Source organism: Erinaceus europaeus, chromosome 4, assembly GCF_950295315.1.
Source record: "Erinaceus europaeus chromosome 4, mEriEur2.1, whole genome shotgun sequence".
NCBI classification, from domain to species: domain Eukaryota; kingdom Metazoa; phylum Chordata; class Mammalia; order Eulipotyphla; family Erinaceidae; genus Erinaceus; species Erinaceus europaeus.
The window spans coordinates 134394658-134418323 of record NC_080165.1 but is presented as its reverse complement, the minus strand read 5'-3'; the positions used below and the strand labels follow the sequence as shown (position 1 = coordinate 134418323).

General features: G+C 39.0%; 1 protein-coding gene across 1 annotated transcript in view; it reads right to left on the bottom strand.

Moving 5' to 3' along the window:
- ROS1 (ROS proto-oncogene 1, receptor tyrosine kinase) overlaps positions 1 to 23666 on the bottom strand; it is a 140672-nt gene that overhangs the window by 81249 nt on the left and 35757 nt on the right. The window contains exons 12-18 of the mRNA XM_060190561.1: positions 21663 to 21760; positions 12232 to 12728; positions 10500 to 10712; positions 8538 to 8648; positions 7007 to 7185; positions 2116 to 2307; positions 1671 to 1771 (exon numbers count right to left, since the gene is read on the bottom strand). Of these exons, the coding sequence (XP_060046544.1) occupies positions 1671 to 1771; positions 2116 to 2307; positions 7007 to 7185; positions 8538 to 8648; positions 10500 to 10712; positions 12232 to 12728; positions 21663 to 21760 (1391 nt within the window). The remainder of the gene's footprint in view (positions 1 to 1670; positions 1772 to 2115; positions 2308 to 7006; positions 7186 to 8537; positions 8649 to 10499; positions 10713 to 12231; positions 12729 to 21662; positions 21761 to 23666) is intronic.

Genomic DNA, 23666 nt, shown 5'->3' with positions numbered 1-23666 from the left:
CTTGTTGTTTATCATTGTTGTTGTTATTATTGTTGCTGTTGGATAGGACAGAGAGAAATCGAGAGAGGACAGAAAGAGAAGAAAGATACTCACCTGTAGATCTGCCTCACTTCCTGTGAAGCAACACCACCCCCCCCCAAACCCTCCCCCCCCCCCCTGCCAGGAGTGGTTGGGAGGCTCAAACCAGGATCCTTATGGGGGTCCTAGCACTTCGTGTGAAAACTTCCCTATTCTTTATCTCTCTGGAAGTATGGACCAAAATTCTTTTTGGGGTGCAGATGGTAAAAGGTCTGGCTTCTATAATTGCTTCTCCGCTGGACATGGACATTGGCAGGTCGATCCATTAGGTAAATAATTTAACCCCTTCTTTAGTTCTCTATGATGTCACTATAACAATACCAACAACTTAGCTAATTTCATCACAGTTTTCTCAAGATATGAATAGTTAGGAGGTATCTCAGCAGTGGGTCACTGGACTTACCTGCCTGAGGTCCCAGTTTGCTGGAGCAGTGCTCTGTTCTCTCTACCTCTCTCAATAAATAAATAGATCTTTAAGAAAAATAAAAGTATGACTCGAAAAATTCTTTTTTATATATAGTGAGATAAGGCAAAAAGGGGACGTTGAATACTAATAATCTTACTTAGAAGTGGAGCTTATGGGAGCCGGGCGGTAGTGCCCCCATAAGAGCATGTGATGCAAAGCACAAAGATCAGCTTAAGGATCCTAGTTAAAGTCCCCAGCTCCCCACCTGTAGGGGAGTCGCTTCACAGGCATTGAAGCAGGTCTGTAGGTGTCTTTCTCTCCCCATCTCTGTCTTCCGCTCCTCTCTCCATTTCTCTCTGTCCTAACAACAATGACATCAATAGCAACAATAATAATAACTACAGCAATAATAAAAAAATAAGTGGCAAAACACTGAAATTATACTGAGTACATCCTTTGGTCACAGTGGTATTATAGTAGATATTAAGACTCGTGAAATACCTCATTTGTATACTGTGCTACTTTGTCATGTATGTGACCAGGTTTCAATCCCAACACTCACTGCACTAAAAGAAGATTTGGTGTTTTCCTCTTTCTCTCTCTCTCTCTCTCTCTCTCTCTCTCTCTCTCTCCCCCTCCCTCCCTCCTTGCCTTTCTGCCTCTACAAAGAAAGAAATCAAATAATTCCAAAATACCTCAAAATTAAATAATATTAATTTTAAAAACAGTAAAAGTACTTAGCAATGCTAAAATAGAAGATGTGGAGGGTGAGGGTAGATAGCAAAGAGACTCTCATGTCTGAGACTCCAAAGACCCAGGTTCAATCCCCTGTACCACCATAAGTCAGAGCTGAGCAGTACTCTGGTAAGTGAGAGAGAGAGAGAGACAGACAGAGAGAGAGAGAGAGAGAGACAGACAGAGAGAGAGAGAGAGGAGAACTGGCACGATGGGGCACGCTCCTAGATGTCCACTGAAATTTCTTTATTCTCCATCACAGCATTTAATATATTCTCCTGCAATTAATTGTTTAAAAAAACTATCTTTCCCATCAGTATGATGTCTGTAACACATTAGTTAAGTAATATGTACTGAAAGAATAAATGGAGTTTCATACATAATCATTTATAGCTGAGTGGCAAATCATCCTCCTGTTCTCAGCCAATCGTCTTCTAAAGCTGTTACTTACCTTTGGCCCCGCAGAACAGCAGTGTATAGATGAATGCATTGACTGTCTTGAACCAACCAATACAGAAGCTCATCACTGAGGTCTAAAGTTAGAGCAATTACCTAAATAGAAATTAAGACAGGAAAATGAGTCAGATACATGTCTGAAACATACCTTTGTGAGCATATTATACTTAAATTCTAGATGTCCCTTTGCTACTCATTTTGGCTTAGAAACTCAATGATTTTTTTTATCTTTCACTGAATATAAGAATAATTATATTTAAGACTGCCCATTGTCATGCAACTTGTGTGTTACATACTCGTCTCCCAAAATTCCTAAAGGGACCTGTTACTCACTTCTATATACTTAGCACTGATGGTTCTCATTGTTTACTTGTTTGTTTTTATTCTAGACCCAGCGGTATACCTCACTAGCTGATCAGATCACATTTTCAATTTGTCACCTTTTTCCCAGAAAACCACGGCTGTGATTGTAGTACCAGAGGACTTTCCCCATTTAGTCGGGTGCTTTCAACTGAGTACAGTGTAGTCCAATAGAGATATCCTCCAACTGAATCCACAACCATGTCATTCACCAGTAACTTCACATGAGTCACAATGTCTGCATGCCCTGTCAGCAAAGATTGCCTTTGTATCTATAAAACATAAGATGTATAGCAGCGTCTGTCAATTGTTTAATAACATTATGATTTCTAAAGAGTTTGTTGTGATCTTTAGTAATTCACCACGTTCATTCTCTCACTCAACTGCAAATATTTATTGGCCTTTGATATTCTGGGTAGTGTCCTAATCCTTGGAAACTAATCTTTCAAGGGGCCTAGTTTTATTTGGCATTAAAATACATGTTCTCCTTAATACACTCAAACAACTGAAACATTACTTGATAAGAATATGCTCGATTGCTCTGAGGTTGGGGGGATTTAGGTCCTGGAATATGACAGCAGAGGAGGACCTGGGGGTGGAGTTAAACTGTTGTGTGGAAAACTGAGAAATGTTACACATGTATAAACTACTGTATTTTACTCTCAACTGTAAGCCATTCACCCCTCCAATAAAGAAAATCAATAAATAACCCTTCCATATATATATATACATTGGATTCCCAAAGATATGTACATACTGGCAGTGACTGATGCCTCTCCTTGGTTCAATCCATATATTTCTCTAAATTTAATTACTGGTATTGCCAAGTTTGTATTATATGCCACACACTATACTCTTTAATCTTTAAAATATTAGCTCTATTAAAAAATTAGCTCTTCTATAAGAAGGTGACTCAGGGGAGTGGGGGGGTAGCACAGCGGGTTAAGCGCACGTGGCGCTAAGCACAAGGACCAGCATAAGAATCCCAGTTCCAGCCCCCAGCTCCCCACCTGCAGGGGGAGTCGCTTCACAAACAGTGAAGCAGGTATGCAGGTGTCTATCTTTCTCTCCCCCTCTCTGTCTTCCCCTCCTCTCTCCATTTCTCTCTGTCCTATCCAACGACGACGACATCAAGAACAACAATAACTACAACAACAATGAAAAACAAGGGCAATAAAAGGGAAAATAAATAAATAACTATGTTTTTTTTAAAAAGGTGACTCAGCAGCAGAGTGTATGCCTTCCAGAGCTGAGGTTCTGGGTTCAATCTCTAGTACCACATGGCAGTGACAAAGACAAAATGACAAGTGGAATTCCATGAATGGCAGAGTAGTACTTCGATTACTTTCTTTGTCTCTCTCTCTCTCTCTCTCTCTCTCTCTCACTCCCTCTTTTGCATAAATTAAAAATAAGTGTCAGGGAGCTTGCACAACAGTAAAGCACACAAATTCAAGGTTTGGTGTCTCACTCAGGTAGGATGATAGTTACAGTATAGACAGACAGAGACAGACAGATGGATAGAGATAAAAGATATCTACTAAACAAAAATATCTGAAACCAGTATTTATATACACTTTTCTACTTTCTCCTTCAGAACTATTGGTTTATCAGAAAAGTCATGATATACTTTTGCATAGAAAAACTTAGACGAGGCCAGGCGGCAGTACACCTGGTCAATCACACATATTACAGTGCACAAGGACCCAGGTTCAAGCCTCTAGTCCCCACCTACAGAGGGAAAGCTTCACAAGTGGTGGAGGAGGCCTGAAGGTGTCACTTTGTCAATTTCCTTTACTATCTCCCCCTCCCCTCTCAAGTTCTCTCTGTTTATCTAATAAATAAATAAATAAAGGCTTTAAAAAAGAAAACAGACAAATACATCATGACTTTTCCAACATCCCAATAAATATTTTTATACTAACCTGTTTCAGGAAGTGTTCTCTAATTAATCCCACTCAACTCCATTCTAACTGCATATCACTGAAACATATTTACACAACATTGCTTTCCCTTTATGTTTATATTGCTTTACATATTTCTGTTATTTTTTTTAAGCAGACCATTGCTCAGTTCTGGTTTACAGTGGTGCTAGAGATTAAAGCTGGGCCCTCTGATACATCAGGCTTGAAAGTTTGTATGTAAACAACTGTGCTATTTCCCCAACCCCTTGTATGATTTTATATGTATTTGTCCAAAAAAGCAGAGACAAGTGGTAATGGTTGTTTAATACTGAACAAACAAAAAGTCACTGCATAAGGGGGGTTGCTTCAAAAGTGGTGAAGAAGGTCTGCAGGTGTCTGTCTTTCTCTTCCCCTCTCTTTCCTCCCCTCCTCTCTCGATTTCTCTCTGTCCTGTCCAACAGCAATGATAAACAACAAGGACAACAAAAGGGGGGATGGCCTCCAGGAGCAGTGGATTTGTAGTGCAGGCACCGAGCCCCACCAACGACCTTGGAGGCATAATAAATAAATAAATAAATAACCTACTATTTATACTATGTACTCAACTATAGCTGTTACAAGGCTTTCAAAATGTTGATAATAAACAGATGATCATTAATTATTAAAAGGACAAAAAGGGGCCAGGAGGTGGCACAACTGGTTGAGCGCACACATCACAGTGCAGAAGGACCCAGATTCAAGCACCTGATCCCCACTGGCAGGGAGAAAACTTCAGCAGTGCTGCAGGAGTCTCTCTGTCTCTCTTCCTCTCTATCTCCCTCTTCCCTCTCAATTTCTCTCTGTCTCTATGTCTCTATCTAATCATAAATAAGTAAGTAAGGTTTTTTTTTTAAAGGACAGCAAGCTCTTCCCTAGCTAGAAAAAGATCTCAGTACCATATTTCTTGACTCTCAGACCAGTTTTCATCATTAACCATTCTTCCCTTAAAAGTGTACCATTCGCAGGAGTTGGGTGGTAGCGCAGCGGGTTAAGTGCACATGGCGCAAAGTGCAAGGACTAACGTAACAGAGTCCCGGCTCTCCATCCATAGGGGAGTCGCTTCACAGGCGGTGAAGCAGGCCTGCAGGTGTCTTTCTCTCCCCCTCTCTGTCTTCCCCTCCTCTTTCCATTGCTCTCTGTCCTAACAACGATGACATCAATAACAACAATAATAACTATAAGAGTAACAAGAGAATAAATATTTTTTAAAACAAAAAGTGTACCATTTGCATTCCACAGATGTGCAAGAAACTTTATTTTGCCTTCAGATCCCTTCTTCATCCTATGCTATGTCCCCTAAGAAGCTGACATTCATGAACTGTACCAACTGAACATCTTTGTCGTCTGACTTCTGGTGAACTTTTACCATTGGCAGAACCAGCAAAACAGAAGGAAAAAGAACATGGGCTGCTGATTTTCCTAGATCACTCCTACCAGACTATACATGTCAGCTGTGGTTGGGTTTTATGCCAGCAACTCTTTTGTTGTTGTTGTTGTTTGTTTGTTTGTTTTTTCATAGATGACCATGCCACCAGCTACTCTTACAATTGCAATGTTCACCTAATTCTTTTTTTTCTTTTTTTTTTCTTCCATAACATTGCTCAGCTCTGGTTTATGGTGGTGCAGGGGATTGAACCTGGGTCTTTGGAGTCTCAGGTATGAAAGTCTCCTTGCATAACCATTATGCTCTCTTACCCCTTCACTTTGTTTTTGTCTTTCTTCCTTCTACACTTTTTAAAAAATTGTCTTTATTGCAGGATTAATGGTTTACAGTTGACAGTGAAATACAATAGTTTGTACATATGTAATATTTCCACAAAGTGGGGAATCGGGCTATAGCGCAGTGGGTTAAGCACACGTGGCACAAAGCGCAAGAACCTGCATAAGTATTCCTGTTCAAGCCCCAGGCTCCCCACCCGTGGGGGGGGCTCCCTTCACAGGTGGTGGAGCAGGTCTGCAGGTGTCTATCTTTCTCTCCCCCTCTATCCATTTCTCTCTGTCAAATTCAACAACAAAGACATAATAACAACAAGAATAATAACTACAGTAAAACAACCAGGGCAACAAAAGGGAATAAATAAATATTTTTTTAAGATTTCCACACAGCAATACAACCCCTATTTGCTTCTCCTCTGCCATCATGTTCCAGGGCCTGAACCTCTCCCCCCACCCCAGAGTCTTTTACTTTGGTGCAATACACCAACTCCAGTCCAAGGTCTGCTTAATATTTTCCCTTCTGATCTTGTTTTTCAACTTCTGTCTATGAGTATTATCAGCCCATATTCATCCTTCTGTATCTGACTTATGTCACTTAACACGATTTCTGCAAGTTCCATCCAAGATAGGGTAAGAAGGTGAATTTACCATATTTAATAGCTGAGTAGTATTCCACTGTGTATATAGACCACAACTTGCTCAGCCACCCATCTGTTGTTGGACACCTGGACTGCTTCCAGGCTTTGGCTATTATAAATTGTGCTGCTATAAACATAAGTATACACAGATCTTTTTGGATGGGTGTGTTGGGTTCCTTAGGATACATCCCCAGGAGAGGAATTGCAGGATCATAGGGTAAGTCCACTTCTAGCCTCCTCTTACCCTTTTGTTCCTGATGGTAGTAATATCTTCCCATGCTTGTTAGCTCAGGGCATACTTCACCATCCTTTGTGAACCTTGAAAACAGTCACTGTACTTAATTTCTCTTAATCATGACTGTGGAAGTCGTTATCTTTCTCCAGGGAACTGACCCACAAGTCAACGTTCTGATGTTTTAAGATACTACTGAATATATATATATATATATATATATATATATATATATATATATATATATGTACTATATTAAGTGGTGATCATTTTTCGTCACATGTAAATGCATTCTAATTTTTAAAAGTAGGAAGGTTTGTAGATAGTAAGTAATAGCATAGATCATACACAAGTATGGAAAAAAAAAGTCATGAAAATGATATCCAAATCAATGAGATGGATGGGCATTGTCCTCAAGCATCCAAAATGCTGGATTTTAACTTACCACATATGTCTTTCCAGCCCAGTAGAGAAAGTGACCCAGCCATTCAAAAGCTAATGCCCCTGCTCCTGCAATATTGGGTATGTGGTGGTTCTCTGAGATCTCCGTGCCATTCAGTAGCCATACATAAACATCACCTTTTGCATCACTGTAGTAGAGGCTGTTGTTATACCAATCCATGTCTCAAAACAAAGTGAATTGGCAACAATTATTTTTCATGTATGCTAACACAAGCAAATGAGTCAACAAATCATACACATTCATCAATAATGATTTTAAAAACAAAGCAGGAGTCCGGCAGTAGCGCAGAGGGTTAAGCACACATGGCACAAAGTGCAAGGGGCGTAAGGATCCTGGTTCGAGCCCCCAATTCCTCACCTGCAGGGGAGTTGCTTCACAAGCGGTGAAGCAGGTCTGCAGGTGTCTATCTTTCTCTTCCCCTCTCTGTCTTTCCCTCCTCTCTCCATTTCCCTCTGTCCTATCCAACTATAACGACATCAATAACAACAATAATAACTACAACAATAAAACAACAAGGGCAACAAAAGGGAAAACAAATATTTTTTAAATGTGTTAAAAAAAACAAAGCAAGAACACTATTGTGCATTCTCAGAATGAAGACTATAATGTTTTCTAGGAAAAGCTACCTGATTATTATTTAATAATCCACTTCATCATGGAATTTTTTTCTTTTACTTATAACTTCATGAAGTCATTCCTTGCTCCAATCTTACAGAAAATTCATAACAAGTTACTTCATTATGTGTCTTAATGGGGCAAGATAAGTTTTTATTATTCAGCAGTACTGTTAGATTAAAATACATGTAAAGTATGTCAAAATAAACATAAGTATAAATAACACTGTACTTTGAAATAGCTAGCAGTATTTCTACCTATAATCTGAAATTTTCTTTCTCTATTTTTTTTAAGATTTTTATTAGGGGATTTTTTTTTTTTACTAGAGCACTACTCAGCTCTGGCTTATGGTGGTGGGGGATTGAACCTGGGACTTTGGAGGCTTAGGAAAGAAAAACCCTTTGCATAACCATTATGCTATCTATCCCCTTATTGGGATAATTAATGCTTTACAGTAAATACAGTTATTGATACATGTGTAAGATATCTGTTTTCTGCAAAACACTCATCTCCAGTCTAGGTCCTCCTCCACCATCTTGCACCAGGACACGAAAGTCCCCCAGCCCTCCAAAGACCTTTACTTTGATGCAATCCACCAAGCCTAGTCCAAGTTCTACTTTGTATTTTCCCCTTTCTCTTCCTATTTCTCAACTTCTACCCATGAGTGAGATCATCTCATATTCATTCTTCTCTTTCTGTCTTATCTGATTTAATATACCTTCAAGCTCCATCCAGGATATTTCATTAATAGTACCACTGTAAGTATATTTCAGTCAATATTTTCCTATAATTATGACCTCAGACCAGAACGCTGAGTTACTTTGACTTACTGATCGGCTTAGAATGCCTTATAAATGGAAATCTGTCATCCAAGTAAACAAGGGGGTTCAGTGTTTACCTGACACATTTCCTATATCAGAGGATAAGAATTCTCCAGGGCCAAAACTATTCAACTGTTTACTCCAGAGCCCATCTTCTTTCACAGCCATTATAAATGGTGGCTCTGTGGCTGTTTGGTGAGAGAAAGAAAGAATAAAATATTACAGAAAGTATACTTTTATGGTAATTAATATATACATATATTTAAAAAGCAAACAAATATCAACATTTTGAAATACACTATAGAAGGAGAAGCATTATATATACTTAATAGAATTAGCTATCTGGGCAAGGGTAGATAGCCTAATGGTTATGCAAACACACTTTCATGCCTGAGGTTCCGAAGTCCCAGGTTCAATCCCCTGCACCACTATAAACCAGAGCTGAGCAGTGCTCTGGTTAAAAAAAGAGAGAGAGAGAGAATTAGCTATCACATTAAATATTTTCTGACTTTGTTCATATATATATTTGAAATTTAATATGAAAATAAATGTGCAGTTATCTTGCTTCTATAGCAATGGCATGGCATGGTGGAATTCTTTTTTTTTTTAATTCTCTGCTTTGAAAATTGGTTGCCATAGTGCCAATCAATGCACCTAGAAATAACACTGATAACAGTAGTGTAAATAATAGTTATCTTTCCATTTTTCTTAAACTAAAAGGATAGAATCCAGCATAATTTATGGCCCTGCAACTCCTTTCACCATGGCCTTTAGAGTTCAAAGAATGCTATTACTCAATCAATCATGTCCAAAGGTAAAACCACAAAGGAAAATTATATTGTCCCCTAGAAAAATATTTTGAAAAGTTTTTTTTAATAACAAGACTGCCTTATTCCAAAAAGATAATATTAGCAAGTTACAGCAATGGAGAACATAAATTGTAGCCTATACTAGAATGCCCTCTTTTCTCTCTGTAATGAAATACTACCAATGCATACTACTTCATAATATTTTTATCAGAGGCTAATAGACAAGCTTCTCAGAATTTGAAATGAACAAAACTGTTGTGGCTGATGTCATTCCCATGTCAACTATTGTTTTATTTTATTTTTACTAGTAACTCAACATTGCTTTACAAAATTATGAGACAACAGGGATATAATTCCACAGCACTGCCACCACCAGAGCTCGGTGTCCCCATTCCCTGCATTGGAAACCACAGTATTTCTCCCAAGGTCACAGATATGGGTTGACTATTATTTATTTTTAAGCGATTTGAAAAAAAAATTAATTATTTTTATTTCATTTATTGGCTAGAAACAGCCAAAAACTGAGAGGAAAGGGGATATAAACAGGGATAGAGACAGAGTCACACCTGCAGCCCTGCTTCAACACTTGCAAAGCTTTCCCCCCTGCAAGTGGAGACTGGGGGCTTGAACCCAGGTCCTTGCAAATTGTAACATGTGCACTCAACCAGGTGTACCACCACCTGACCCCGACTATTATTTCTGTAACTATCTATATTTACAATCTTGCCCATTTATTCTATGGTCCTGCCTTTATAAATGTAAATTAAGTATATCATAATGCTTACTTACATAACCAAGAAGTCAATTCACTTTCATTCTAATTTCTTTACGACATTGGAATGAGATTTCTTTTTTTGCTACTAAGGTTATTTCTGGGACTGCCTGCACAATATAAGTCCATCACTCCTGGCAGGCATTTTGTCCCCCCCCCCACTCCCGCCTTTTATTTGATAGGACAGAGAGAAATTGAGGGTGAGGAGACAGGAATAGAGCAAAGAGACACCTGTAACATTTGCTTCACTGTTCATGAAAGTTCCCCCTCCCCACCCTAGGCCCCCAAACACACCCTCCACGGGTTGTGAACAGGGCTTGAACACCGGTCCTTAATGGTAACACGTGCACTTAACCAGGTGCACCACTGCCCAGCCCTCAAATGAGAAATTTCTGAGGACATAGGGAGTAAGTATTTTTTTCTCAGAACCACTTCCTGAATCAAGATAATTTTCTCACCTGGCATCAGGGTAGTACCCACTGAGGGTTCTGACCAAGGGCCTGGCCCTTTGGGAGAACTTGCTCTTACAGAAACACTGTATTTTGTAGCACTCTGCAGCTCTGGGACATTAAGCATGGACCCACTAATGTTAGAGAAAACGTGAGTGATTTCAGGAAAGTCTTGATTTGATACTTTCACTTCATATGTCCAGTTCTGCCAGGCAGCAGGGCCTAATCAGAAGAGTTAAACAACATTACTAACCAGGATGACATCAGAAAAATAAAACAAAAAAGATTCTTAGCATATTCATCCACAATCTCATCTTCAACTGAAAGGTAATTGGGCTGTAGTCCATGTTACACCCAAAAATTATCAGGGTTAACTTGATTGGCACAAAATTCATTCTTCCTATTGCACCAAAGTAAAAGACTCTGAGGTGGGTGAGGGAGAGAGAGTTCAGGTCCTGGAACAGGATGGCAGGGACCTAGTGGGAGCCGTATTGACGTGTGGAAAACTTAGAAATGTTATACATGTACTTACTATCAACTGTAAAACATTAATCCCCTAATAAAGAAATTTTAAAAATTAAATAAAACTAAATTTTTTCCTCTCAAAAAAAAAACAACTTATTCTTCCTATGCTATTTACTCTGCCCCTCTGAGACATCACTCTCAGCAAATCAAGGACACTGTTGATGAGTACAAATTGTATGCCTGACAGCATGGAACGCCAAAGAAATTATCTACACCACTAGGTAAAATTATCTACACCACTAGGTAAGAAGGAAATGCTTACTGATCAATTTCTAATATAACCCTCAGTGTTTGTGTAACAACTAGAAGCACAAACAATACCAAATAAAATTGCCTATAAATTTTCAGTCAACAAATGTTCAGCAAACAAGGCATAGTTAGCTTTGTCTTCAAGTAGAAAACAGCCAATATTTACCAAATACTCTAGGGGACCAGTGGTGGACAAACATCAGTACCTAGGACACATCTGGACCACCGCCTGTTTTTGTAAATAAGTAGTACTGAACACAGTTAATGTTATTCATTAACATGTTATTTATGGCTGTTTACACACTACAATGGCTGAGGTGAGTAACTATGACAGAAATCAAATGATCCACAGAGCTGAAGACACTGTCTGTTCCTTTCATTGTCCTCAATGTTTGCCAACTTTTGTTCTAGATGTTGTCCTAAATGCTTTATTTACATATCTTAATTCAACCTGTGTGAGAACAACCTAGAAAAATATAACACCACAATTCTCTGGTGGTGGAAATGGATGCATGGTAAAATTAAGTAACTTATCCATTCTGTTAATTAGTGGCAATATCAGTATTTGAATCCGTACAAGTTGGCTCCAGAGTCCAACTGTGAAGAGATTTTTATGAATTTGCTCAAATTCATACAGGATCTCTGTAAACACCAAATATCAACCTGATCACCTGAGTCCCCTAGCTAATTTATTCATTCATGCAGAATACTAATGCCAGTACTTAGAAGTACTCTATAAATGCTAAAACCATTCTCTTGAGGTCAACAAGGAAAATATAGAGATGTTCTTTATGCGAATCTTATAGATGCGTCACAAGTGTAGAGATCATTTTCTAGCTAAGTTATCATTTATGGATGATGACTGGAAAATTACATGTAGAAACTCAAAACTGAATCAAAATGTCAAGCAGCTGAAGTTTTCTCCTTCAAGCAAAGACAACAGCCATGCTGTGGACAGGATACTCACTAGCTCCTATGGCGAGGTCAGGTGACTTCCACTGAACCAGGGCCTGGTGTGAGCCAAAAAGCACTGAGAGTTGCTGTGGGCGGCCAGGCAAGGGATGCGGCTGGGTGGACGAACCAAAGATGACCAAGTTACCAAACCCAAATTCTTCGATGTGGCTCAGATCACACCCCACAATGAACTGATAAAAAGACAGGGAGTCCTGGTGGAAAACAGCCTTTCCATCGGTGACAAGGAAGTCATTGTTTTCACAAGCAAAGCTCTTCACATCAGCAAAGAGGACTTGAGGTAGGACAAAATAGGAAGCAGAACCATCCAGAAATGTGGACATGAAGCCTTGGGCAGTGTTGTTGAAGAAAATGATTCTCTTGGCCTGTGGTTTTACTGCAAAGTCCTTTAGTGTGCAACTTTCCACAACACGCACAGCTTCAGAGTCCTGACCCGGTGACACGGGGAGGTCTACTCTATAAATGCCATCTCTCAGGAGATAAAAGACATACCTGCATGGGAACAAAAGAGGTCAGATAGGAGCGCAAGGGTGGCTGAGTATCTGCCTTGGCTCACTGCTTTCTCCCATTGCATAAACAGAACCATATAGTTCTGGCTTCACTAAGGACAGGATTTCCCAGTGAGCGGGAGAGGAAGGGATTCTACTGAAGATACATTCCATTTAAGTTACTTAAGTTAGAAGTTGAAAAACTGTAAAGTTTCAGCCTCAGTGATAATGTTTGCCTCGTAATTAACTACATGTGACCTTTTTTAATTCAAGAATTTGAGGGACCAGGTGGTGGTGCACCTGGTTGAACGCACATATGACAATGCTTAAGGACCTGGGTTCGAGCCCCCAGTCTCCACCTGTAGGAGGAAAGCTTTGGAAGTGATGAAGCAAAGTTGCAGGTGTCCTCTGTCTGTCCCTCTTTATCACCCCCTTCCCTCTAGATTTCTGGCTGTCTCTATCCAATAAATAAAAATAAAAATAATTTAAATTTTTTTAAAAACTTAAAAAAATAATTTGATAATAGAAAGGATTTTTATATAAATTATTCTTGTAATACTTTGCATAAAAATTATATGACTGTGGGGGCCAGGCGGTGGTGTACCTGGTTAAGTACACATATTACAGTGTGCAAAGACCTGAGTTCAAGTACCTGGTCACCACCTGCAGGGGAAAAGCTTCAGAAATGATGAAGTAGGGCTGAAGGTGTTTCTCTGTCTCTTTTCCTCCCTGTCTCCCCCTCCCATCTCAATTTCTCTGTCTCTATCTAATTAATTAATTATATGACTGTGGTGTATTGCACCAAAGTAAAGGACTCTGGGAAGGGGAAGTGTACAGACCCTCAACAATCTCAGAGAAATAAAGAAGAAATTTATTAATAAATTCATAATAGCACTCAGAGAAAATGAGTGAAAACAACAAAGACAAGAAAAGAAAAGAAAAAGAAAAAGCAGAGAACACCTGCAAGAAAGTAGATGCCTTTAAAGATCAAAGAACTGAAAGTTCAAGGATTAGAAGTCACCCAAACTGCTCCTGCTCTCTGAAGGGAGGCTGGTTCTTCCTACCTGCCACTTGAGGAAGACTAGTCCTGAAATCCATGCAGCCTAGAATATTCCCAGTTGTGAACATGAACTGCGAGTTCAGACCAACAGGGACTCTGAGGTTAAACAGGCAGCTGTGCTAAATATGAACATACATTTGGGCCCTGGGTCAGGTGGATGGGGGAGACAGTTACTTTTATTCATAGATTTTCTTCAAATTTAGGAGTTACTCTCTGCCCTAATCCAACTTTCCAGCCCTATTCTCAATTCTGACATGATCTTCCCAGACAATATTTTTGTCCAACTCCATGTTAGTTATCAAACTCAAGCAAAAACTATGAAAGTCATAGGACCTTACAAATATACATAAAATAGACTTCCTAGATTCCATGCAAAGATCCCTATTTTCTTTATTTAAGTTTTTTTTAATTATCTTTATTTATTGGATGGAGACAGCCAGAAATTGAGAGGGTAGAGGAAGGCAGCAAGGGAGAGAGACAGAGAGATACCTGCAACCCTGCTTCACCACTTGTGAAGCTTTCCTCCTTCAAGTGGGGTCTGGGGGCTTAAACCTGGGCCCTTGCACACTGCAACAAGAGCACTCAACCAGGTGTGCCACCACTTGGCTCCCAAAGATCCCTATTTTCATCTTATTTTATTTCTAGTTTTTGGTTCCTGCTCATTAATCATTTTGTCCTGCTTTATATCTTGCCAACTTTCAGCCACCAAGTTTCAGGTGCTATTATGATTCCATACTGACTTCCCTGGGAATACAACCTCACCTACATGTCTCAGAACCTCACCTCTCCAGAGCCCTATCCCACCAGGGAAAGATAGAAACAGGCTGGAGATATGGATAGACCTGCCAATGCTCCTGTCCATCAAAGAAGCAATTACAGAAGCCAGAAATCCCACCTTCTGTGCCCCCAAAATAATTTTGATCCATACTCCCAGCAAGGGAGAAATGATAAGGCAAGATGACCAGATGGCTCTGAACTCTAATTCCATCAAGATCCAGAGAAAGAAAAGGAAAAGAGGAAGGACATTCAGAAGTAGTAGTAAGTATAGGTGTGACTTAGAAAGGAAGAGAAGGCAAAGCCATAAAAAAATGGGCAGATATAATTCAATATAGACAGATAGTCATAAAAATAATAGAGGACTTCCAGAGGCGGGGCTATGGAGCAGCAGCAGCTGTGTTTCTCTCCTCTCCTCTCCCGGGTCAACTAGGAATACCAAATGAGACCACCTGGGACCACAACAAGGCAGAACTAGAATGACTTCAAGAACCCACCAAACCACCAGTGAGTGCAAACATGTGTAGCTTGTGGACAAGGGGGAGCCTAAGGAGAGATTGAGCGGCTGGTAACAGTCCAGCAGTTTACCAGTTGAGGCATCACCTCCAGTCTGTTTTACCAACAAAAAGACTGCTGAAGGGAGGAGAGGACTCTCCAAAGACTCACCAAATGCAACAGTAAATCTCCATTGCTACTACCCTCAGAGATCTGGAGAAGCAGGGGGGAGGCCCTGTGCTGACATTGGGGAACAGAGAACTGACCAGGAAACTCACAAGAAGAGCTACAGCTCAGTGGCCTAGCAGTGGGGCTATATAGTGGGAGCATTTCCACATTGTTCTCGTGATGAGAACATGGTAAATAATTGCCTCAGAACCTAAAGACTATAAACAAGACTTGTTTAGAAACTCACAGAACCCAGCAATGCTGCTCTGCTTGGCAGAGCAGCTGAATTGAGCACGGAGCTTTGGATCCATGGGTGTGAAAGTCTCTTTGCATAACCACTATGCTATCTCTCTCCCACTCTGCTTTATGTCTTAGTCAGGAGTCAATGATTAAGCTAAGAAGCCGATTTATAATTTAAAAGCCCTGAAGCTCCCATAGCATACTGGGAAGAAAAAGAACAAAATAGCCTCTGTATTTCAACTCAGGGATTGAAATAATATTGAAACAACTGTTAATTTCCACAACTGTGAACTCTTTAAGTACCATACTTAGACACAAGTCAATCTAGACAAGAGTGATCAGTAATTTGAAAAGTACTGAGAGAGGGACCTCATAACATACTATATAGAATGGTTAAACCAGCAAGAAGAAATATTAGAGAAATGAGCCAGGACAAGAGTCCAGCTAAAAGCCCCCCAAAAGTTGAACCACAAAATAGTGAGGTCAACATACAAATGCTTGTTAAGGAAATAGTCCCAGGAGTGAGTAAAGAGTTTGAAAGAATTGTCATCAGAAATGCAGAAACAACAAATGAGACTCTGGAAAAAAACACTAATTATCTCAAGGTTATTAGAGAACTGAAAGCTGAAATAGCTAAGCTAAGAACAAAACTAGCTGAACAAGCTAAAGAAGTATCAGAACAGGGTAACAAAATAGATGAACTTCAGAAAACAGTAGAGAGGAGAGAGAATAGAATAAATGAGGCTGAAGACAGAATTAGCAAGATTGAGGATGAATTAGAGACAACTAAAGAGAAGTAAGAGATCTCAAAAAGAGATCAAAATATACTGAAAACAACAACAGAGACCTCTGGGATGACTTCAAAAGAAATAATATACACATTATTGGCTTACAAGAGGAAGAGAGGACGGGGAAAAAAGCATTTTTCAGGACATAATAGCCAGAAGAGAATAGCAAGATATCTATCAAGTGCTCAATGAGAAAGGCTTTCAATCAAGAATACTGTATCTTGCTAGACTGTCATTCAGACTAGATGGAGGCATAAAAACCTTCTCAGACAGGCAACAGTTGAAAAAAAATCAACTATCGCCAAGCCTGCGCTGAAAGAAGTTCTGAAAGGTCTCCTATAAACAGTCAAACCACCATGAATATGACATATATCAGAACACTCTAAAAATCTACAAGAATGGCGTGAAAATATCTTCAATCTATGATATCAATAAATGTCAGTGATGTAAATTCACCTATTAAAAGGCACAGAGTAGGAAGATGGATCAGAAAACACCACCCAACAATATGCTGTCTACAGGAAACCCACCTAACTCAACAAGACAAAGACTCAAAGTGAAAGAATGGAAAACAATCATACAAGCCAATGGTCCACAAAAAAGGGCAGGAACAACTATGCTCATATCTGTCACGATAGACTTTAAAATAAATAAAAGTTAAAAAGATAGGGAAGGACATTACTTAATGCTCAGAGGATCAGTCAATCAAAAGGACTTAATTATTAACATCTATGCACCCAATGAGAAGACATTTAAATACATCGAGCATCTACTGAAAGAGCTACCGCAATATATTAACAGCAACACAATCATAGTAGGGGACCTCAACACCCCACTCTCTCAACTTGACGGATCATCCAGGCAGAAAATCAATAAAGAAATGAGGGAGCTAAAGGAAATAGATAAACTAGAATTATTGGACATTTTCAGAGTAATTCACCCCAAGAAACAGGAACACACATTTTACTCAAGTCCACATGGGCCATTCTCAAGGACAGTCTATATGTTAGGCCACAAAGACAGCATCAGCAAATTCAAGAGCACTGAAAGCATCTTCTCAGACCACAGCAGAATTAAACCAACACAACAATAAACAAAAGATTAGTAATAGTCTCAAAATATGGAAGTTCAACAGTACACTACTTAACAACCACTGGGTCAAAGAGGAAATAAAGGAAGAAATCAAAATGTTTCGAAAGTTCAATGAAAATGAAGACACAAGCTATCAAAATATTTGGGACACAGCTAAGGCAGTACTGAGAGGGAAGTTCATAGCCATACAAGCACACATTAGGAAAAAAGAAAAAAACACAAATAAACAACCTGATTGCACACCTTAAAGACCTAGAAGAAGAAGAACAAAGGAACCCTAAAGCAACCAGAAGGACAGAAATGATTAAAGTTAGGGCAGAAATCAATAACAGTGAAAATAAGAAAACCATACAAAAGATCAAGGAAAGTAAATGTTCTTCGAAAGAGTGAACAAAATCGACAAACCTTTAGCCAGACTCACAAAACAAAAAAGGGAGAAGACCCAAATAAATCAGATTGTAAATGAAATAGGAGATAATCACAACAGACACTGCAGAAATTCAACATATCATGTAAGGCTTCTATGAACAACAGTATGCCACCAAGCTAGAGAACCTGGAAGAAATGAACAAGTTCCTAGATACCTATGAACTTCCAAAATTAAATAAAGAAAAACTAGATAATATGAACAGGCCCATCACAGTTAATGAAATTGAAACAGTTATCAAAAACCATCTCAAGAATAAAAGTCCTGGACCAGATGGTTTTACAAATGAATTCTACAAAACCTTCAAAGAAGAACTACTAATTCTACTTTTAAAAGTCTTTCAGAAGATTGAAGACACAGGAATACACCCTTCCAGCTTCTATGAAGCCATCATCACTCTGATACCAAAAGCAGACAGGGACACAACCAAAAAAGAAAACTACATACCAGTATCTCTGATAAACATAGATTCTAAAATATTAAACAAAATTCTAGCTAACCAGATACAGCAGTATATTCAAAAGATTGTTCATCATGACCAGGTGGGGTTTATCCTAGGGATGCAAGGTTGGTTTAATATATGTAAATCAATCAACGTGATCCACCACATCAATAAAAGCAAGACCAAAAACCACATGAGCATATCAATAGATGCAGAGAAAGCCTTTGACAAAATACAACATCTCCTCATGGTCAAACACTACAAAAAAATGGGAATAGATGGAAAATTCCTCAAGATAGTGGAGTCTATATATAGAAAACCTACAGCCAACATCATACTCAATAGTGAAAAACTGGAAGCATTTCCCCTCAGATCAGGTACTAGACAGTGCAGCCCACTATCACTATTATCATTCAACATAGTGTTAGAAGTTCTTGCCATAGCACTCAGGCAGGAGCAAAGAATTAAAGGGATACATCCAAGAAGGATGACAGAGGACCTAGTGGGGGTTGTATTGTTATATGGGAAACTGGGGAATGTTATGCATGTACAAACTATTGTATTTACTGTTGAATGTAAAACATTAATTCCCCAATAAAGAAAAAAATTAAAAATAAAAGAATTAAAGGGATACAGATTGGAAGAGGAGAAGTCAAACTCTCCCTATTTGCAGATGACATGATAGTATACACAGAAAAACCTAAAAATCCAGTAAGAAGCTTTTGGAAATCATCAGGCAAGACAGTAAGGTGTCAGGCTACAAAATTAACATTCAAAAGTCAGTGGCATTCCTCTACGCAAACACTAAGTTAGAAGAAAATGAAATCCAGAAATCAATTCCTTTTACTATAGCAACAATAAAATATCTAGGAATAAACCTAAGCAAAGAAGTGAAAGACTTGTATACTAAAAATTATGAGTCACTACTCAATGAAATAGAAAAAGACACAAAGAAGTGGAAAGATATTCCATGCTCATGGGTTGGTAGAATTAACATCATTAAAATGAATATACTACCCAGAGCCATAAACAAATTTAATGCTATTCTCATCAAGATCCCAACCACATTTTTTAGGAGAATAGAACAAATGCTACAAATGTTTATCTGGACCCAGAAAAGACCTAGAATTGCCAAAACAATCTTGAGAAGAAAGAACAGAACCGGAGGCATCACACTCCAGATCTCAAATTGTATTATAGGGCCATTGTCATCAAAACTGCTTGGTACTGGAACATGAATAGACACACCAGTGTGAATAGAATTGAGAGCCCAGAAGTAAGCCCCCACACCTATGGACATCTAATCTTTGACAAAAGTGCCCGGACTATTAAATGGGGAAAGCAGAGTCTCTTCAACAAATGATATGGAAAAAAATGGGTTGAAAAATGCATAAGAATGAAACTGATCCACTCACAATATTTAACCAAACACAAACGTAAATTCCAAGTGGATCAAGGACTTGGATGTTAGACCACAAACTATCAGATACTTAGAGGAAAATGCTGTCAGAACTCTTTTCCATATAAACTTTAAAGACACCTTCAATGAAACAAATCCAATTACAAAGAAGACTAAGGCAAGTATAAACCTATGGAACTATATCAAATTAAAAAGCTTCTGCACAACATAAGAAACCACTACCCAAACAAAGAGACCCCTCACAGAATAGGAGATCTTTACATGCTATACATCTGGTTTAATAACCAAAATATATAAAGAACGTGCCAAACTCAACAACAAAAAAACAAATAACTCCATCCAAAAATGGGGAGAGGATATGGACAGAATATTCACCACAGAAGAGATCCAAAAGGCCGAGAAACACATGAAAAAATGCTCCAAGTCTTTGTCAGAAAAAGTGCAAATAAAGACAACAATGAGATACCACTTCACTCCTGTGGGAATGTCAAACATCAGAAAAGGTAACAGCAGCAAACGCTGGAGAGGTTGTGGGGTCAAAGGAACCCTCCTGCACTGCTGGTGGGAATGTAAATTGATCCAACCTCTGTGGAGAGCAGTCTGGAGAAATCTCAGAAGGCTATGATCCTGCAATTCCTCTCCTGGGGATATATCCTAAGGAACCCAAAAAGATCTGTGTACACATATGTTCTTGGCAGCACAATTTGTAATAGCCAAAACCTGGAAACAACCCAGGTGTCCAACAACAGATGAGTGGCTGAGCAAGTTGTGGTATATATAACACAATGGAATACTACTCAAGCTATTAAAAATGGTGACTTCATCATTTTCAGCTGATCTTAGATGGAGCTTGAAGAAATCATGTTATGTGAAATAAGTCAGAAACAGAAGGATGAATATGGGATGATCTCACTCTCAGGCAGAAGTTGAAAAACAAGATCAGAAGAGAAAACACAAGTAGAACCTGAACTGGAACTGGTGTATTGCACCAGAGTAAAAGACTGGGGTGGGTGGGTTGGGGAGAATACAGGTCCAAGAAGGATGACAGAGGACCTAGTGGGGGTTGTATTTTTATATGGAAAACTGAGAAATGTTATGCCTGTACAAACTATTGTATTTACTGCTGAATGTAAAACATTAATCCCCCAATAAAGAAATTAAAAACAATAGTTAACCCATATCTGCAACCTTGGGAGAACTACTGTAGTTTCCAATGGAAGGAGTGGGGATACGGAACTCTGGTGGTGGGAATGGTGTGGAATTATACCCCTATTATCTTATATTCCCTTCCTCATTCTATGAAGCCAAAAAGCAGGCAGAGACACAACAAAAAAAGAAAACTACAGACCAATATGTCTGCGATGAACATAGATGCTAATACATTGAATAAAATTCTAGCCAACTGGATACAGCAGTATATATTTTTTTAATGTACATCACAACCAAGTGGGGTTTATCACAAGGATGCAAGTCTGGTTCAATATACATAACTCAATAAATGTGATTCACCCCATCAATTAAAAAAGAATCACCACAGATGCAGATAAAGTCTTGATAAGATCCAACATCCTTTCATGATCAAAACATACAAAAAATGGGAACCCAGGTTTCTGCTACACAGACATGAGGTCTCCCCTTTCTATGGATATTTTGTTGTTTTATTAAGGAATGATTTACAAGACAGATGTTGTCTGCACACCATTCCCACCACCAGCTGAAGTGTTCCTCCAGCATCATGCATGAGTCCCCACTGTCCTCTCTGGCCTTTCCATCCACCCACCCATATATTAATATTTAACTGTGAAGGAAAGAGGAAAAACTACTTAACTATAGAGGTTATAGATAAAGCTTAAAAGAAACATCTTGCTGGCTCTATAGAATGAAACCATTGCCTGGATTTAATTAAATTTGAAATAGGATACATAGGTCAATTTATTCAGTACTATGATATTTCATTTAAAAAAAAAAAAGCACTTTCCCCAAAAATTCTTGTAAATGTCAGAGAATTCTTATTTATAAGGTTAACACTTACCCATTATATGAGTCGACCACAATTTTTTTAGGTGCGATAATGGAGGAGGGAGTAATTTCCTTAACGTTTGAGCAGCTCTCTAAATCACAGACATAAACCTAGAGATTGAAAATGTGTCAGTAGATTCACTATCTGTAAATCTATTAGGTCAATGAGTATTTCTTGAGCGTTTATGCTGTACTTAGAATTATGCTGGTCACTGATTATCAAACATTTTTAAAAGCCTTAAAAGTTGGTTTTACAACCCCTTTGAAAAGTGGAGGGTGGCCAGGTGGTGACTCACCTGGCACATATTACAGTGAACAAGGACCCAGGTTCAAGCCCCTGGTTCCCACCTGCAGGGGAAAAGCTTCACAAGTGTTACTAAAGCAGGGCTGTAGGTGTCTCTCTGTCTCTCTCCCTCTCTACCTCCTCCTCCCCTTTCAATTTCCCTTTGTCTCTATCCAATAATAAATAAATAAATACTTAAAAAATAAAAATTGGAGGTGACAGGCATAATGGTTATGCAAAGGGACTCTCATGTTTGAGGCTCTAACGTGTCCCAGGTTCAATTCCCCCTGCACCACCATAAGCTACAGCTGAGTAGTGCTCTGGTAAAATAAATAATAATAATAATAATAGTAAATAATATTAAATTAATAATACTATAGTAAATAAGTGAGTGGGGGAAGGTTATGAGCAGAATGAAAAAAAAGATAGAAACAAGGTGTCGGGCAGGTTAAGTACACGTGGCACAAAGCGCAAGGACCAGCATAAGAATACCCGTTCCAGTCCGCGGCTCCCAACCTGCAAGGGAGTCACTTCACAGGCGGTGAAGCAGGTCTGCAGGTATCTATCTTTCTTTCCCCCTCTCTGTCTTCCCCTCCTCTCTCCATTTCTCTGTTTCTTATCCAACAACGAACGACATCAACAACAACAATAATAACCACAACAAGGCTACAACAACAATGGCAACAAAAGGGGGGGAAAATGGCCTCCAGGAGCAGTGGATTCATGGTGCAGGCACTGAGCCCCAGCAATAACCCTGGAGGCATCAAAAAGAAAGAAAGAAAGAAAGAAAGAAAGAAAGAAAGAAAGAAAGAAAGAAAGAAAGAAAAGAAAAGAAAAGAAAAGAAAAGAAAAGAAAAGAAAAGAAAAGAAAAGAAAAGAAAAGAAAAGAAAAGAAAAGAAAAGAAAAGATAGAAACACCAGTTGCCGAACAAACAGTGGGGCAAAAGGGACTTCCTTACATTTATCCAGGAAAAAAAAAAAAAACACCTGCACACTAACATTGATAGCAGCACAGTTTGGAAGAGCCAAAACTTGGAAACACCCCAGATGTCCAGCGACAGACAAATGGCTAAGGAAGCTGTGGCACATTTGCACAATGGGGTTCTACGTGACTGCTAAAAATGATGAGGTCCTCTCCTTTGCAAGGAGAAGAAGGTAAGAATTTGAAGGCTTCATGTTGAATGAGACAAGCCAGAAAGAGAAAGCGATAATGAATGATTACACTTATATGTGGACATTAAGAATAAAGAGCAGGAAGGCAGGTGGTGGTACACCTGATTGAGCGTATATGTTACCATGTAAAGGACCTGGGTTCTAGCCCCAGGTGTCCACCTGCAGGGGGAAAGCTTTGCAAGTGGTGAAGCAGGGCTGCAGGCTTCTCTCTCTCTCCTTCTTTAATACGCCTTCCCTCTTGATTTCTGATTGTCTCTATCCAATAAATAAATAAAGGTAATAAGAAAAGGAATAAAGAACAGAAAGGTAAAACATAAGATGAAACTGTGCCTGAGTGAGGCAAATTGTACCAAAGCACAGGACTCTGAGGTAGGAGAGAAAGGAGCAGGATGAAGGCTCACTGGGGTCCTGCTGTGTCCCCTAGACTTCAGGCAAGAAAAGATGAGAGGAGGTGCCTATGTATTAAAGACTATACTATAAACCAGGAACTCCTAATAAAAAAATTAAGTTGGTTTTATAGCCAGTACTTAATAAGTCTGTATCCTGTTTGGTATGAAAGTA